This window comes from Lineus longissimus, chromosome 17 (assembly GCF_910592395.1).
Source record: "Lineus longissimus chromosome 17, tnLinLong1.2, whole genome shotgun sequence".
Classification (NCBI taxonomy): domain Eukaryota; kingdom Metazoa; phylum Nemertea; class Pilidiophora; order Heteronemertea; family Lineidae; genus Lineus; species Lineus longissimus.
Genome location: NC_088324.1, coordinates 6,939,668 through 6,955,811, shown reverse-complemented (window position 1 = coordinate 6,955,811; position 16,144 = coordinate 6,939,668). Strand labels below are relative to the sequence as shown.

The window sequence follows — 16,144 nt, the reverse complement described above, 5'->3', positions numbered from 1 at the left end:
AACAAAAACGCTGCCTGTGTTGGCTGTCATGAAACTACAATGGACATCGCTTAGTGGACACATCTCTATTCAGGACACCCTCTAAGGACACTGCATTTAGTCTCAAATTGGTCATTTAAATCAACCTCTGTAATCAGGACACCTCTCAATTAAGGACAGCATTTATCACTCCCAAGAGTGTCCTTAATAGAGAGGTTCCACTGTACATCTGTACATCACGAATAAATCTAGTTTGTGAGCTGTAAAATGGAATCTAATGCTGCGTATATCAATATAGGTTGTTCCCTTTTGGAATTGGTGTTGTTTCCATTGTCCTCGTGGCATATTCTCCGGAACGACCAGTGGAACATCAAATGAACCAAAGCATGGTTGATTTTGTGTAGGGGGCACCACAAGGGAGCATCCATTTAGGGGAGGGGGGTCTATGAAAAAACGTACACTATGCGTACAGGGGGGGGAGGGCATATAGTATTGCGTACGTACGCAACCCAGGAACCATTTACTTAACAAAATCAAGGGAATTATACTGGTATTGCATATGAAGTCGGAACATACTCCCAATGAACTTGACTGGGTTCTGATGACACCCCACTACAATATAGCTGCTTCCCACGCCGTTTTCCAGGTGATCACTAAATCCTAAAGGCTAGAGGGAGGTGATTATAATATGATCTCCACCGCCCGACCCGATGACGAATTCCGGTAATGACGTCATCGGGTCGGGCGGTGGAGATCTACCTCCCTCTAGCCTTTCGGATAGTGATCACCGTTTTCCCACGTGTGTGCCATGTCAGCGTTTATGCGCAGCCTGCCCGCCGATCCGACTGTGGCGCCGCAGGAAGGAAAATGGGCAATTCATTGAGTAACAAAGTAGTCTAGGCGTACGCTCGTACGGGGGGAGGGAGGTCTAAAAGTCGGCGTGCGTACGTACTTAATGGATGCTCCCCAAGGCAACAAGCATACAGGGAAACACTGCACAAGGGAACAGTCAATGGCTACACAGCCTTAGATTCCAAGTTCTGTGGCCGATAATTCGCAATTGAACGTTTTTGGTGACCACTTCACAGATGACCGAGAGAGACCATAGGGCTGCTGAGCTACACTCATTCTCATAGAACCAAACGAACAACTTGCACCTCCCATCCAACTTCAGTGCTCACCCACGCGGTCATCAGAAGAACTAGTCAATTCTGATATTGTAATACTTGCATGTATCTCAAAATTGATTAAATAAAGAAAACCGAATGTGGCAGTTGGTTCACAAAAACTCAATTGTCTGTTATGTTTTTACTGGCTATCAATGCAGGCTAAGAAAATCATACCCCTTGGTCCTCGCCTTGCACTTTGAAACTATTGGTTGTCCCTGATGTAATGCCGATGGCAATTACTGCATGGCTGTCCCGGCGCTGGACCATGTTCATTGGATTAGTTTGTCACAACCAACCTGCACTTTAAAGGAATTGGTCCAAACTGTTTCTGATTGTAACTATGCATCTACTGAGCTGGTTTGTCTCAGCCTGCATTTCAAAGGATTTTATGTTTAGGTCCTTAACTGATTGCCCAAGGTTGTGACCACCCATCGACTGGACTGGTTTTTCACAACCTGCACTTCGAAGGAATTGATACAAAGGTCAAGACTATATTTACTACATGATGTAGTTGTCCTAGGTTGTGTCCATGTATCTAATGGACTGGTTTGTCTCAAGCTGAACTTCAACGGGTTGATGTAAAGGTCCAGACTGCAGTTACTGGTTGTCTACTGGGTTGTGACTCTCGAACAAACCATCGCACTCATTATATGAAGTTACTTGAACAATCAGATGGATCGAGCAAAGCTCTTCGTTTTTTATTTGGCACGGGGCCATCTGGATTTTTACAGCGGTATCTTTACATTCAGCTGAGCGCCAGACCCATGGGCTCTTGTTGAAATACATGTATGTGACAAATTTCTGATCTCGTGCCGCAGTTACTTGGTGTCCATGCCACTCTGAAAAATCGACACCACATTTCACGAGTTCATAAATCTGCTTTGAGGTAGGATTTTCCTGGATATTTCCTGGATATACACCTTGAAAACCATACCATATTTATTTACTTGACCCAAGCTTTCGGCATAATTATGCCAACACATTCTTGCAATACTTTTCAAAATCTACAAATGTCCTGGTTCAAATTTGAGTCTCTCATTCTTTTCCTGATGCATCTTTTGACTGTCGCCTGGACATGGTTCATATTTTTCTATTGCATCATTGAAGGCCTTCCAGAGAGCAGTATGGTTCGTACAGACAGTGCCACCACCTCGGTGCTTCTGCGACACCTGAAATAATAAAATGAATGAATGGCGTGAACTTCCAAATACAGTATAAGTACTTCTCTTTCTGTTGTGGTAGTGAAACTTGGCGAAAATTAGATTTTTATGATTATTTGAACATAATTTCGCTACGCTCCCTAAAATGGTGATACTGATATATATATATATGAGGCAGGTGTGAAAGAAATCCCAATTCCCTGGAGAAATTAAAGGCCTCAATGCCGAGTGAATGATAAATATGGTAAACCACCAAATTTTTGTACCTCTTTTATTTTTGCCATATGCCCAAATTGCTCAGAAATAATGTTTTTTCGTCCAAGACTAGAGACAATGGCTGATATTTATAGAAGACTAGTAATTGCTTTTACTTTAAACTTCATGTACACACTAGCCATCTCGGTAGAAAACTGTAGTAAAAGCATTTACTAGTCTTTATAAATATTAGCCAGATGTGTTTAAGTCTGTCTAAATTGATCTTTGTTTTCAGAAAGCATTGTTATTTTTTTCTTAGAACGCCTACTTTAAAATCGGTACCTGTCTATTTATGTCACCTATGCAGATCCATTGGACGCCTTTTGAGCTCGTCACTGCCCATTTTGCATGGTCCTTTGTATCGGAGAAGTTGATTGAGAATGGCAGAGCGATATCACGGATGTTTTCAACCTTGAAATCAAAAATATATGAAAGCGCCTTTTTTGATGGAAATTTGCCAATATTATATGATGGGATGAATTTCATCCACCTTGAAAACTATGCTTGGTGCTAAGTGGATGAAATCCCATCTATTTGAATAAGGTTTTTGTTTGATTTCCCCGATGTTTGTAGGAGATCCATCCTCTTAGGTCAATTGATTGCTTCTCCCTTGTCTGAATCCCAGAAGGGGAATAGGCTACTAGTACATGGAGTGAAACGCACCGAATCGCAGGATAATGGAAGCTCTCAGCCCGCGTACTGTCCCGGACACTACTTTATTTATTGGTTATTTGTTTTCAAAGGGCTACGCACCATCAACTATCGCCACATGTCTTTTCGGTTGTTTTTTAATGAAGTGGCCCGGTCTCCCCAGTCACGATCTCTGGAGGGATACATACAATGTAACTGAGGGGATTTTTTCGGTTGCGGGGATAGACTAAACACATCCAGGTTAGACATAATAATTTAGTCTTTCCAATTGGCATTTACTTCATATTGCTTTTGGATTTCCAATTCAAGCCTATGGACAACTCTTGATTTGTCAAAAACCCGATCAGGTTTGATCTTAGTCTGTACCTTGTAGACCGTTGTGCAGTTTGAGTGCATGTCTTCGCTTCCATTCTGCCATGTCTCAGTGTATAGGCTTGACTTGAAATGGGGAGCAACCAAATCTGTGTATAAATCTGGCGGAAGAAGGGGAAAGAAACATCACTTACTTGAAAAACGCATGAGACAGGTCACAAGGTACGTACAGTGGATGAATTCGAGGTATCCCACAATGCACATGGGCAGTGGGCATTTCAAAAATGCCGGGGAAAAGCTACAAAACTGAGAAACTTACCAAAATCTATCAAATTAAAAGAGCATAATTCCACATAGAAACGGACATACTTATATCCATCTTGTGGGTCACAGTTTTAATGCTAAAAGCATATTAAACAGTACATACATGTATGTCTTTAAATGATCAATTCGGGGAAAGGGCCATTTTAAAGAAATTTCCTCGGTGAAAATATATATTCTAGGCAGGTGGAAAGGTCAATTCCATAGTCTTCTATTCATATGCAAAAAGTAGTTCTCCCAAACAAGCCAATCGGCTGCACGGTTACAAAACATTCACCACGTGACAGCAAAAACACAGTACGTTGGTACCAACTGAGCATGCTCGTAGTTGACATCATCCTACCTTGTCCCCAGTACTTATTCTTGGAGAGACTGATAAACGTCTGACTGTGTAGTGTTGGTAAGCTATACACACTCGTATGTAGTTTATTGTGTTTGCCCTTCACAACTGACTGGAGGTCACGATCTTTGGAATATCGGCTGGATTGTGGAATGTTGAAGTCGAACACGTAAGGCCAGCTGACCAATAGCTGCTTAGCTGTAAAATCGTGCAAGATTCATAAGATGGTAAACCAGTCCAACATTGTGAGGGTAGATAGAACAAGGACACCAACATTCACAACATTCGCTCTGAACATGTGTCCATATCTGCTGGTGCAACCATGCAGGGTTCACCATTTTAAAAAATTCAGGTGTTTGAATCAAGATCATCTTCTGTTATCTCAACAAAAAATGTTTTAAAACGTTAAGATAATAAAAAGATAAACAGTTATTTTGAGAGAAATCGTGCTTTAGATTGCTGTTGTTATCCAAAATCATGACTTGATCTATTGACTAAGACAGATAGTTTATTGACTAATGATTGGATGCGAAACCTTGCCGCGTACCGTCACCGAGTTTTTTGACGCGGTCTCGAACAGCTGAGACGTGGGTGTTGTTTCAGCAATGGTTTGAGCTTAGAGCAGCCTTGTGAATCGAACATGTCTAAGCTCTAAAAAGATCTTACCAGAATCGGTATTTGACTCTTACCTATTTTATTGAAGTACGAGCCATCAAGACTGATACACAGGAACGTTTGGCCAAAGTAGTGGCCTGACTCGGGGTAATCGTAACCATCTTTAGCCATTGGCGGGAACTTTGGGACGCTGTGCACCAACCAGAAACCGTGCTTGTCATCAAAGGCCACCACTCCTAAAAGATTGTAAAATTGACCGACTGGAAATACTTTCGATTCTTCAATATTATCAAACGTTATCACCCGCTAACTGAGATGATATGTTTTATAGCGATGCGAGATTTCGTTGCTGCATTTGCAGCGCGTAAAACAATAGCGCTTTGCAAATCCAAATAAACGCTCCCATAAGACGTATGCTAGTTTATGTCGATGCGATAGCAGAACCACCTCATTGAGAAGTGTTAAATAGTCATTACAAATTAATAACATTATTTTAAAATTATTTGATTTTGCTTGTTTTGGGACTGATGAGTTTATGAACTGGAATGCTACATTTTTTCATATCGGTCAATAAATTTTGCTATGGTCACACTCTCACGTACCTTTGAGGTGGCCCCTGTTTTCATGCACCGAACCGTCAGGAGATTCATCGTTATACATCAGGTAGGTAATATCGTCCTGAAAAAATGACGACCACTGTTGAAAAAACAGAATGTTCCGCACGTGGCGAGATGACAACACCCTGTCGCCTATTGCCTATAGACAGTGCTTTGCCCCCAGAAGTATGACCTTTGCCTCTGCAGATGCAAGAATCAAATATGGCCTGGAGTAGTAGATTTTAAGGACTGCCGCGAAATCGTGCGGTGGTGGTCATGTGCAATGGGTAGCAGGGGCAGACCTGAATAATTACACTAGACACTCAATGTATACTCTATCGGATTGTCAAAAAGTGGACTTATTATGTTTAAATAAATATATTGGGCTACATCGGGAGGCATAATTAATTTGCCGTACTTTACGACAATAATAATGACCTGAAATCGCCACCTGGTGGTCCTGCAGATATCTATTATTTAAAACAAAAATTCTTAAAATATAATGGAGATGGAAGCCAGGGTGAATGGCGTCATCTATTATACGAAGAAGAGAGATAGCTGATGACTTTACAACTTGTAAACGCGCTGCTCAGTCGCATACAGCCAACATGGTTTTCGTTGAGAACAGCTGCGACAAACCGGTCTCCTGTCAATGTGTCACTCGATAACATGATGAAGCTCAACCCATGATATAATATGTACACCCGAGCTCTTGAACTATCACTGCACATGACTTATTTCTTCTTTTTGACTTACTCGTTTCGGTCCCTTGTATATCTGGTTGAGGGTGAATCCAATGGCTTGGTTGGAGACATTCACTGGTGTGTCTGAAAGAACCCATTTCGGGTTGTCCACATCCAGATAGACATGTGCCACTCCCGCTCTGATGAGCTTAGTCGAGCCTTCTATCTTCGGCAACTTGTACGCCACAAACCTGAAAATGTGTCATGAATTCGCCATGACAATCATCAACATTACCCTCAAGCTCGCCATCAGTTGGAAGCTAAATGAAATGAACGTCACTTGGTATGAAGTAATGGTCCCAATGTCCTGGACGCCAGGCCACATCAACAGAGGATCTCGTATACAGGCTGACAGCATAATTCTATCAGGCCAACCATGTGCCGGTCTATTACATTCACCTTTCCACCTGGGTACGAGCTTGTGGGTAATGTTGATGTCCAAATCCATATATTCTCGACTCGGCGCGCAATTCGCGCGTACGTTGCGCATAACTGATGCAAAGCAGGAAGGATGTCAATAAAAATTGTGATTTGGACTGTACATTCGACTTACTTTGGGTCACAGACACCCCTATCAAAAGCTTTGCCATCCAATTATTCCGATAACAGGTCAGGTTTGTGACCTGGTGGGAACATGATTATTTCTAAGAATATCCCGATCGGCTTGTTCTAATATTAAGTAGAACCCATACATCAAATTACCAAATTACCCAATTATTTATTTGCACAACTATCACAAGTACAGACAGTATGGCATATACATGCATGAATATTACACAATAAAAGACATTACATTAAAACATATCATAAGTCACATTGGTAAAATTATATTGTCATCGCTCCTGAAGAGCTGCTTGCCTTTCGTAAAAAGCCCTGGAGATAAAAATAGCAGTCTTGATGATGATGTCGTGATCAGTGCTGCTCGATGTGGAAATAAAATCCGAATTGGAGAACAAGTGACTATCTTTACAAAAAGCAATATTCTTAAAATACTCATCTCTTAGTTTTTGAATAGAAGGACATCTAGCAAAAAAATGAAATTCGTCTTCTACTACGTCAAACCCAAATGGACACAGACGCTTTTCCAACTGCGTACCAAAATGTCTACCTTTTTCGATGAGTATGTTGTGATTGCCAAGGCGAAACTTAGCCATTTTGGAAAAGACCCCACGATTTTTTAATGCATCGAGGTAGGGCTCAAATTGATACTCTGTTTTAAAAGTTATGTATGTCCTGAGTTTATTCTTTTGATTAGGATCCGACCTTCTGTCGTTTTTTAGGACAGAGAAAAAGTGAGTGCGATACAAGGATTCAAGCGAATTGGAAACGCAAGTGCTACCAGAGGAAAGGTCAAAATCTTTCTGACATTTAGCATTCAATACATCAATAATTGCCGACTTGTTGATACTACAAGACTGTGTGAGCTTATTGTCAATTTCATAAGCTTCATTGAGAATAGCATTACTGGAGGATTTAACATGAGATAAGTAGTTAAAAGTATGCTTGAACATGAAATTAGCAAATGGATAAAGACCTAATTCTGCTTTAACTCCACAATTGGAAGTAAATCTGTTAACACCCAAAATCCATTTACAAAATTTAGACAACAGTTGTTCAAAAGGAAATCGATCTACCTGTTTAAAGAACTTATTACTGTCGTTAACAAGGAATGACTTAAGATAGGTAAAACTCCAGATTTCACAATTATAAGAAAGAATTGGGTTGATAAAACTACTAAACAAACGAATAGCAGTGCGTGGTTCTATACCATTGGAGTTGATTGTTTTCATTAATACATAGAAAGCTTTGGAACCTTTTTTAGTCAACAATTCAACTCCGGCTTTAAAAGAGCCCTGAAATTAATTGATGTACCAAGGTATGTGAAGTCGTACACCCTATCAAGTATAACACCATCCAGCGTAAAAGATATCTGACCTGATACCTTCTTTTCAAAGACCATAATCTTTGATTTGTAGAGATTGATTTGAAGTCTCCAAGTTTTGCAGTATTGGGAAGGACCATCCAGACATGTCTGGAGGCCTTCCGGGGTAAGAGAGAAGAAAACCAAATCGTCCGCATACAGTAGAGATGATAACCTAGTTGTTTCTAACAAAGCTGGTGAAGGATTGACCTGATCTAATACATTTACAACATCATTGATGAAAAGATTGAACAGTGTGGGGCTCAAGACATCACCCTGACGAGTCCGAACCTCAACATTAAAAAACTGTGACATTCCTTGAGGAAATTTGACACAGCTTGACATCGCCCAGCTAAATGACCATTGGTATATTGAAGGAAAGGGTGGCTTCTTAATGCAGTGTATTTGTTCTTCATCTGGTTAAAAATACCAATGGTCCTTTAAGGGCAATATTACCCAGCTGTCGACTGTCGATCCAGTCACCACCGATTCTACATATTAAGTACATGTAGTTTCCATGAACAAAATTGCATAAAAGAGGAAAAAATTCAAAATCGGACTGAAATATCGCGCTTTTCCGATGTTGACTCCGATTTGACCCGAGTTGGCTATCCATGCGCCAATCATTACAATCTGGAACGATATGTGATAGTAAGGCTGAGACAAGACCACAATTGATTTTTTAAGCCTTTTAGCAGTTAAATTGTCAATGTTTGACCGCGACGCATTAAATACTGCGTTCCGTTGTGAATCTGAAATTTAGATTATGTTATTCCGGACAGTCGGGCAAGTAAATGGTGAAAAATAAACTGGTGATTGACCACGGAAATTTTTTGATAATCGACAAATTAGACAGACTTTGATATTTCCACTCTTTTCAGCCAACTGGCAGAAAAAACTCAAAACACGCCTAATTACCCAATTAGCAAAATTCGAAATTAATTTTTTCATCAAATAATTTCTTTATATCTGTAGACTTGCCACAACAAATATTTTTTCAATACCTCTCCAAATATGTACTTGAGAGTTAAAAACATGCACTCGTCTAATTGATAGGCCTCGACCCTCCAACCGGCTATGAATATTCATTAGTGGTCTTGTCTCGGCTCGACCTGGAGACATGGATCTACCCTGTGATGTCTCTCTAGATATCGATTTTTTCGACGTCACACCGATGGCGCTTGATTACCCCGATAGTGGAAATGACGTTGCATCTTAATGATGGGTCGGATCTCGGCGTGCACTCACTATGACAAGCCAAAGCGGAATTAATTCAACACGCAAAAATATCTTGCAACTCTGTCAAATTTATCTCAACATTGAAAAATATACTTCAACAATTTATAAGTCAAGTCATCATTTTCAAAATACGTGGCAACAATTTCAAAAGTATTGTTCAACAATTTAAAAAAATTCGTGCAACATTTTTTAAAAATTACATCTCAACAATTTCAAAATTATGGTTCAACAATTTCAAAAATACATCTCAACAATTTCAAATTATGATCCAACATTTCAAAAATTTATGCAACATTTTTCAAAAATACATATCAACAATTTCAAAATATGGTTCAACAATTTAAAAAAAAATCATCCAACATCTTTCAAAAATATCTTGCAACATTTTTTTTTGGTTCAACACTGAAAAAATCTGGCAACATTCACGTGACCAAACAAAGTCACGTGACCTACCGCATGGCATGATGTGCGGGGGCGAGGTTTGAGTGGTCGCGGGATCAGTATCGGTTGCGACCTCGACTCCAGGGTTTGTTCCGATCTTGCGAAGTCCCCGGGTGTTATAGGAACCTCAACGTGGGGACGAGGTTGTCTTGGTTGGTGGTACTTCTGTTCCATCACGCAGTATTAGAATCTGAAGATGGCGAACTAACAACTAATGTTGCCAGATTTTTTCAGTGTTGCACAAAGAAAATGTTGCAAGATATTTTTAAAAAGATGTTGGATGATTTTTTGGAAATTGTTGATCCATAATTTTGAAATTGTTGATATGTATTTTTGAAAAATGTTGCATGAATTTTTGAAATGTTGGATCATAATTTGAAATGGTTGAGATGTATTTTTGAAATTGTTGAACCATAATTTTGAAATTGTTGAGATGTAATTTTTTTAAATGTTGCACGAATTTTTTTAAATTGTTGAACAATACTTTTGAAATTGTTGCCACGTATTTTGAAAATGATGACTTGACTTATGAATTGTTGAAGTATATTTTTCAATGTTGAGATAAATTTGAGTTGCAAGATATTTTTGCGTGTTGAATTAATTCCGATTTGGCTTGCCATAACTCACGGGCGGGAAAGGTATTTCGCGCCAGGACTTGTGCGTACTAGAAATAACGAATAACGCGTTTTTCTACTATCTAAGAGCTAAAAAAAAAATTGGAAAAGCATCGAACGCGTTCAGAAAACCAGTTTACTGGTGAAACCAGAGGAAGAACAAACTTACTAACAGTAAAAAGCCGGCGACCATTACTAATTAGGGTTGTGAAGGTCACAACTGGACCATCCGTACTGAGTGAATTATTCCTACCGAAGGACTTGTACGGTATTTATTGCTGCCCACATGATTGTCCGTTGTGGGAATGCATGTTGTAATGTATTAAGGATACGTTGATCCAGAACTAGGCCAAAGTACTCATTCGTATTCTACAATCTCAGCCTATTTATATAGTATTGGCTGCCACCGCAATACTACTTACGTGTCAACAAACGAAAACAGTTTCGATATAGCTGTCTCAGTAGGCCTACTTACCAGTCCACTGGCTTCCCAGTACTTCCAATGCACCCAGTGGCGGATGTTAGGCCGAATAATGCGCACAGCACTGCGACAGCTCTGAGGCGCGAATCCTTTCCCATGTCTCGCTCACGATCTCTCACTGCGGCAGTTTGAACCGGCACCCGGTAGTTGGGTTCTATTTATCCCGTGATATAAAGCAGACTCATCACGTGGTGAAACATTTAGATTCTTCCGATAACAATGCCGTTGGCCTACAAAACTGAACTGCTGGCGTCGACCTGGAAAAGTGCCTACGCTCTTGTTTAGAATACTGGAACACAGTCTATAGAGAATTTTACGTCCTGGCGCATGCGCTTAAAATCTTGGTCGTTGGTAAAAGATGGTGCTGATAAAATCGCAGTTGTATAAAAGGTGGTTCATGATCAAGGTGCAGGATAAAAACATTCAATCACATGGCCTGGCTCTGGCTCCCTCATGATCAGCCTATGATCATGCTCCTCCTGCTTCTAAATCAAGATAATGACCTGATGGGCCTACTTCTTCCTCCCGATCATAGAATGTGATATTGGCTGGTTTTAGTACAATGTGTCTTCGGTCACATTCGGCCTTTTTCGAATTGGTCCGGTCACGTCACATAGTGCTTATCAAAATGCCAAGTTGTGGTGAATACATGGCTAGGATGAATCAAAGCGGAAGTAATTCTCAAGCTGTGGTTGATTCGGAATCTACAGAGACAGACCATCACAGAAATATGCTTTGAATATATATTTCAGTGGCAATCTTATTGAAATCCCAAACTAAGGTAACATATTAAATAAAGCTTGGTACACTGTGGGACGAGCGCAAATAGGATGATGAAATCGCTCTCAGCGGACCAAACAGGGCAGGAACATCTCGTCATGTGGTTACTGAACTTAATATGAACCTTTCGTCATAGTACTCTTCCGATTTACTCGATGATTGATATCAACTACGTAGAGTAAACTCAAAAACACCTTTCGGTGATATTGAGAACAACTGCGCGTAAACTGAAGCCAAATGATAACACAATTGAGTCATTAATTAGCACGATGAACTTCCAACCGGTTTGCCCGAGCCACAAGATGCAATGACATCATTCAATCAAGCATCAGAAAGGCTTGGGCGTGGGAACAAGTGAAGGAGATGGTCTCTTGACGGGTTGTTGCAGAATTAACAATGTTATGAGACAGTGGATCTTGACGGGGGAGAGACCATTCAATGAGACGTATATTATTGTTGACCAGTCATGACGTTTATGCCTGAACTTTGTGTGACTTCATTTTCCATTTGGCATCCAATGGACCACTATTTGTTGACGCAGTTTGACCATATTCAGCCAGAAACACATTGGAAACGACTTGGATAGTTCTTGCAGGTAACTATTTAATGAAGAATTAGTTTGTCAGCACCAGTTGGGCAATGAATTGGACGGTTCTTGCGGGGTATGATTTCAAGCCTCACTTTGTCAGCTCCAATTGTCAATGCATTTAAGCAATTGTTATACTGCGGATATTCAATAACTGAGAAGCAACAGCCCAATGTCCGAAGGAGTAATACGTGATAACAGCTAATAGGTGTGAAAGAAAAGTATGTCGTTAAAAGGGGCGTACATGTACATGTTTCAGGTGATAACAACAGCATACTCTAATTATCAACGGTCTTTGGCCTCCACGGTCATTTAACTAATTATTCTGTCATTATGAAATTAGTTGGACACTTTTTCTAACGGCACACGGATAACCAGATTTGAAGTGTTTACTACATCGATTGATCAAAAACAGCCTAAATGATTTGGCGTTGCTCAATGTCGACACTGAAAACAGGGCCATTCTATTGGTAGGGCGTAATGATATACAGCAATAATTATCCACACAAGGAAAACGAATTTTAATCGATACGACGTGACTTATTTTTTTGCACATACCGACAACGGAAAACTAGAACCTTCACTAATGTTTCGGAGTATAAGGCCGTTCTATGCCTCAAACTTAATAGTATTTGCCTTAAACTAGTGGGTTTCAACTTCTTGTCATCTGATTCTTGCCACCGACAGTGTCGTAAACATTCAAATACACCGCTGAACCTTCTTCACTGACGCATATGGAAATACTTCATTTTCAGACATGTTGGTGTGTCATGGACCGGGACATAATGATGATATTGTGGAAGATGCATTCATGGTACACACGATTCTGACAACCACCTTTCGACAGCAACAGAACGTCCGATGATTACACACTGCTAGAGTTTATCATGTGCGTATGCGCCACGGCAAATGAATCGAGCAGATAGTGAAAATTCTCATATGGAGCAATGGTTGATCGACCGGGGACACCAACAGGCCGACCCAAGGATACCAACCCTAGAGGACAATGTTTGAAGTATACCAACGTGATCACAAAACTTATCTAGGCCTGATGATTGCAATATAGGACAGCCAACGGACGAGCTTGCAACAGGACAATTCTGATCACTGAAGAATTCTCGAGGATCCCAGAACATTTTTCACTAATTAGCCACAGGCGTCTTGTTATTCAAGAACAGAAATAAATGGATAGTTAATGCTCGACGGGGACTGAAGTTAACAATCCAAAACGTAGAGGCGTTATTGCCTAACATCAATAAAACCTGCACATCTTTCCACTGGTAATATTTAAGGTAAATGCGTTACCTACTCACTGCTTTAAACAGGATTGTTAATATCAATTGCTCTCTGTCAACAAAAAATTATAAGCAACTTTTTTAATTTTGGAAGTGCTAATACAAACTTAAATCTCTTTCGTCGGCAAGTCGACCATGATATAAGATTTTACCGCAGGTTTATGGTAGTATCAGTCCAGTCGATACACGATAACCTATATGTCATTACCCCATGATTGTGGAAGGGTATACAATGTGCATGTCATTCCAAACACACTTAGAATTTCAAATCAGGTTAACTTTGTAGTTTGTTTACATTTTTACTGTCTTATCCCCTTGCTTTATCATCTCTTCGCGTTCTGATCTCTATTGCAACCAGTCATAACCATGAATAACACTTCAGTTCACGAGGGCGAAAACCCAACTATAAATGTAGCATCAATAGGGGGATCGGAGCTCACTCTTCTCGTTGTCTTTGCCCTTATCATAACAGTTGGGCTATTCAGCAATACTATGATTGTCCTTGTAATGCGAAAGAAGGCCATGCAGGATTCATTAATGACTACACTAATGTCTATTCTAGCTGTTGCTGATCAACTTGTCTTATTTTCACTTATCATCCCGATATTCGTCGGATACTGCTTGAGGAAAACTCCAGACTATGTGTCGCTTGTATTTTGTAGATATCTTCTTTCTGCGTTTGTGTTCACTAAACTATCTGCGTGGGCCCTTGTCGCCGTATCTCTAGATCGCGTCCTCTGCGTTCAGACCCCATTCTTGGTTAAAAAACATGTATACAAATCCTCAATGTTGACCGGTCTGGGAATAACATTTAGCGTTCACATGCTGTTGAGCATTTTGAGGACTTTTCTCCACCCAGACGGCATAGTCATGGTAGAAGGTCAGTGCACTGCCAGTAGTCCGGAAAACTCATACCGTTGGGCCATCATCGATAGAATATCAATGTCTTATCTTCCAGGCGGTTTAATGGTCGTTTGTGCGATAATCGTTATAGTGAGGCTGACATTAAAACGAGTGCGACCAAACAATCTCACAAAACGTGCAGTGATTAAACGAAATTCTATCATCGTGTTGTGTTTGAACGTCGTCTTCCTGGTCATGACATGTATCCCATTCACATTTCTTTTGGAAAGTCCTAGTTATACATATCAACAGCAGTACAAAATAACCATGGGCATTTCAATATTTCAGTGCATAAATAATTCTATCAACTTCTTCATTTTGTGCATCACGAGTAGCAGATTCAAAACTGAACTTAAATCGATGTTATGTGTCCAAAATGCAGTGCAAGCACTGGTTGTATGAAACAAAGGTCCACTACTGGTGAAATCACACTTAACAATAGCGTCCCGTTTTTTTTTCTGTTTTTTCAGGGGGCAGAAATAAAGATATCATCATAAAAGCTTCAATTCTAAAAATTTCATTGAGACAATTTTCAGTGCCGCACTTAAAGCAATATTAACGCTGACACACACAGTGCTTTAAACCTGCAGCGGGCCGAGAGAAGTATTACTGGTATAACGACAATTGCCTAAAGCAGAGCTGACGATGAAGAACCTCAAGTGCACTGCAACTAATGAAAACATGTCTTTGGATAACGTTGCTACAACGATGATGAAATTCCTAGAATCTGATGCTTGCCACGCTCAGATTGGGCGCTTTTTTCTACCGCCATATAATCCGTCTGGAGGTTACGTTTGAATTATCGAGAGTCGGAATCTATTGAAAACCACCGGCTATAAACAGGATGGACAGCCACAGTCGTTGATTAAGTGAAGCGACGTTGACATGTTTTATTAAGCATATCCAATTCGCTTCGGTATTCCCGCTCAGAACGAGAACAAACCCCGAACAGACACAATGAAAAAAGGTAGAGTTCTTAGCGACATCCGAGTCAACTTATCGATATATGGTACAAATGTAAATTCCCTTCAAATGGTTCCTTTCAAAATCAATGACTCTAATTTACGAACACAAATCATCTTGGACACGTTTTCCTGATGAACATTGAAATCAGCAACGGTGGCTCCAACTTACTGGTTAAAAAGTGTAGGGCCTCCTATATATGAGTAAATCAGAATTACTCGTATGTTGATAGTTTGTGGACAAGTGTAAGAATTTTGAACTCTAATCGTGCTCGAATAGGGAGCCAGTGAAGCTCCTTGAGTGTATACGGGGGTAATGTGGTCATTTTGTTTTTTCAAGACGAGTCGCGCGGCACTGTTCTGGATGACCTGCGATTTGCGCAGGAGTTCAGCATAGCATTGCAATAGCCTAACCTTGATAGGACTGGTGGCATCCTTCGTTAGACATTTCCGTGCATTTGCGATGTTGCGAAAATGGAAGTTTCCTGAACTAAGAACCGATTTGACATGCGCTATCATTGGCAGTGAAGAGTCGAAAATAACTCCCCTGTTTCGTACCGGACCACTGGCATCACTTACTGTTACTGCTTTTTGCCTAACAGCTGGATCTCTGTTTTAACTGGATTCCCTTTCAAGAAGTTTTCTATGTGCCAGTCCTGTAATGAGCACAGACAGGTTTCGACTTACCTACACACAGTCTGCACTGCCTCTTCCTGTGCATTTCGAATGCGAAGAATTGCTGTGTATACTTGATTATCGTCAACAAAGCCATGTCTTCCAT

At 40.3% G+C, this 16,144-nt stretch overlaps 1 protein-coding gene across 1 annotated transcript; it reads right to left on the bottom strand.

Moving 5' to 3' along the window:
- Nucleotides 1–1,821: 1,821 nt before the first annotated feature.
- On the bottom strand, nucleotides 1,822–11,105 carry LOC135501546 (plancitoxin-1-like). The gene is made up of 8 exons (XM_064793692.1): nucleotides 10,832–11,105; nucleotides 6,155–6,332; nucleotides 5,405–5,480; nucleotides 4,877–5,038; nucleotides 4,191–4,385; nucleotides 3,581–3,687; nucleotides 2,846–2,974; nucleotides 1,822–2,317 (listed from the first exon to the last, which is right to left on the bottom strand). Exons 1-8 carry the CDS (start codon nucleotides 10,933–10,935, stop codon nucleotides 2,153–2,155), a joined length of 1,116 nt encoding a protein of 371 aa, XP_064649762.1. The 5' UTR covers nucleotides 10,936–11,105; the 3' UTR covers nucleotides 1,822–2,152.
- Nucleotides 11,106–16,144: the final 5,039 nt, after the last annotated feature.

What these genes read in the sequence shown, in the direction of transcription:
- LOC135501546 (XM_064793692.1), bottom strand. Translation starts at nt 10,935, where the DNA reads ATGGGAAAGGATTCGCGCCTCAGAGCTGTCGCAGTGCTGTGCGCATTA. An exon ending in TATACAAGGGACCGAAACGA is followed by an intron (nt 5,481 to 6,154) that starts GTAAGTCAAAAA and finishes TCATTTTTTCAG; the next exon opens with GACGATATTACCTACCTGAT. An exon ending in CTCGTACTTCAATAAAATAG is followed by an intron (nt 4,386 to 4,876) that starts GTAAGAGTCAAA and finishes ACGATTTTACAG; the next exon opens with CTAAGCAGCTATTGGTCAGC.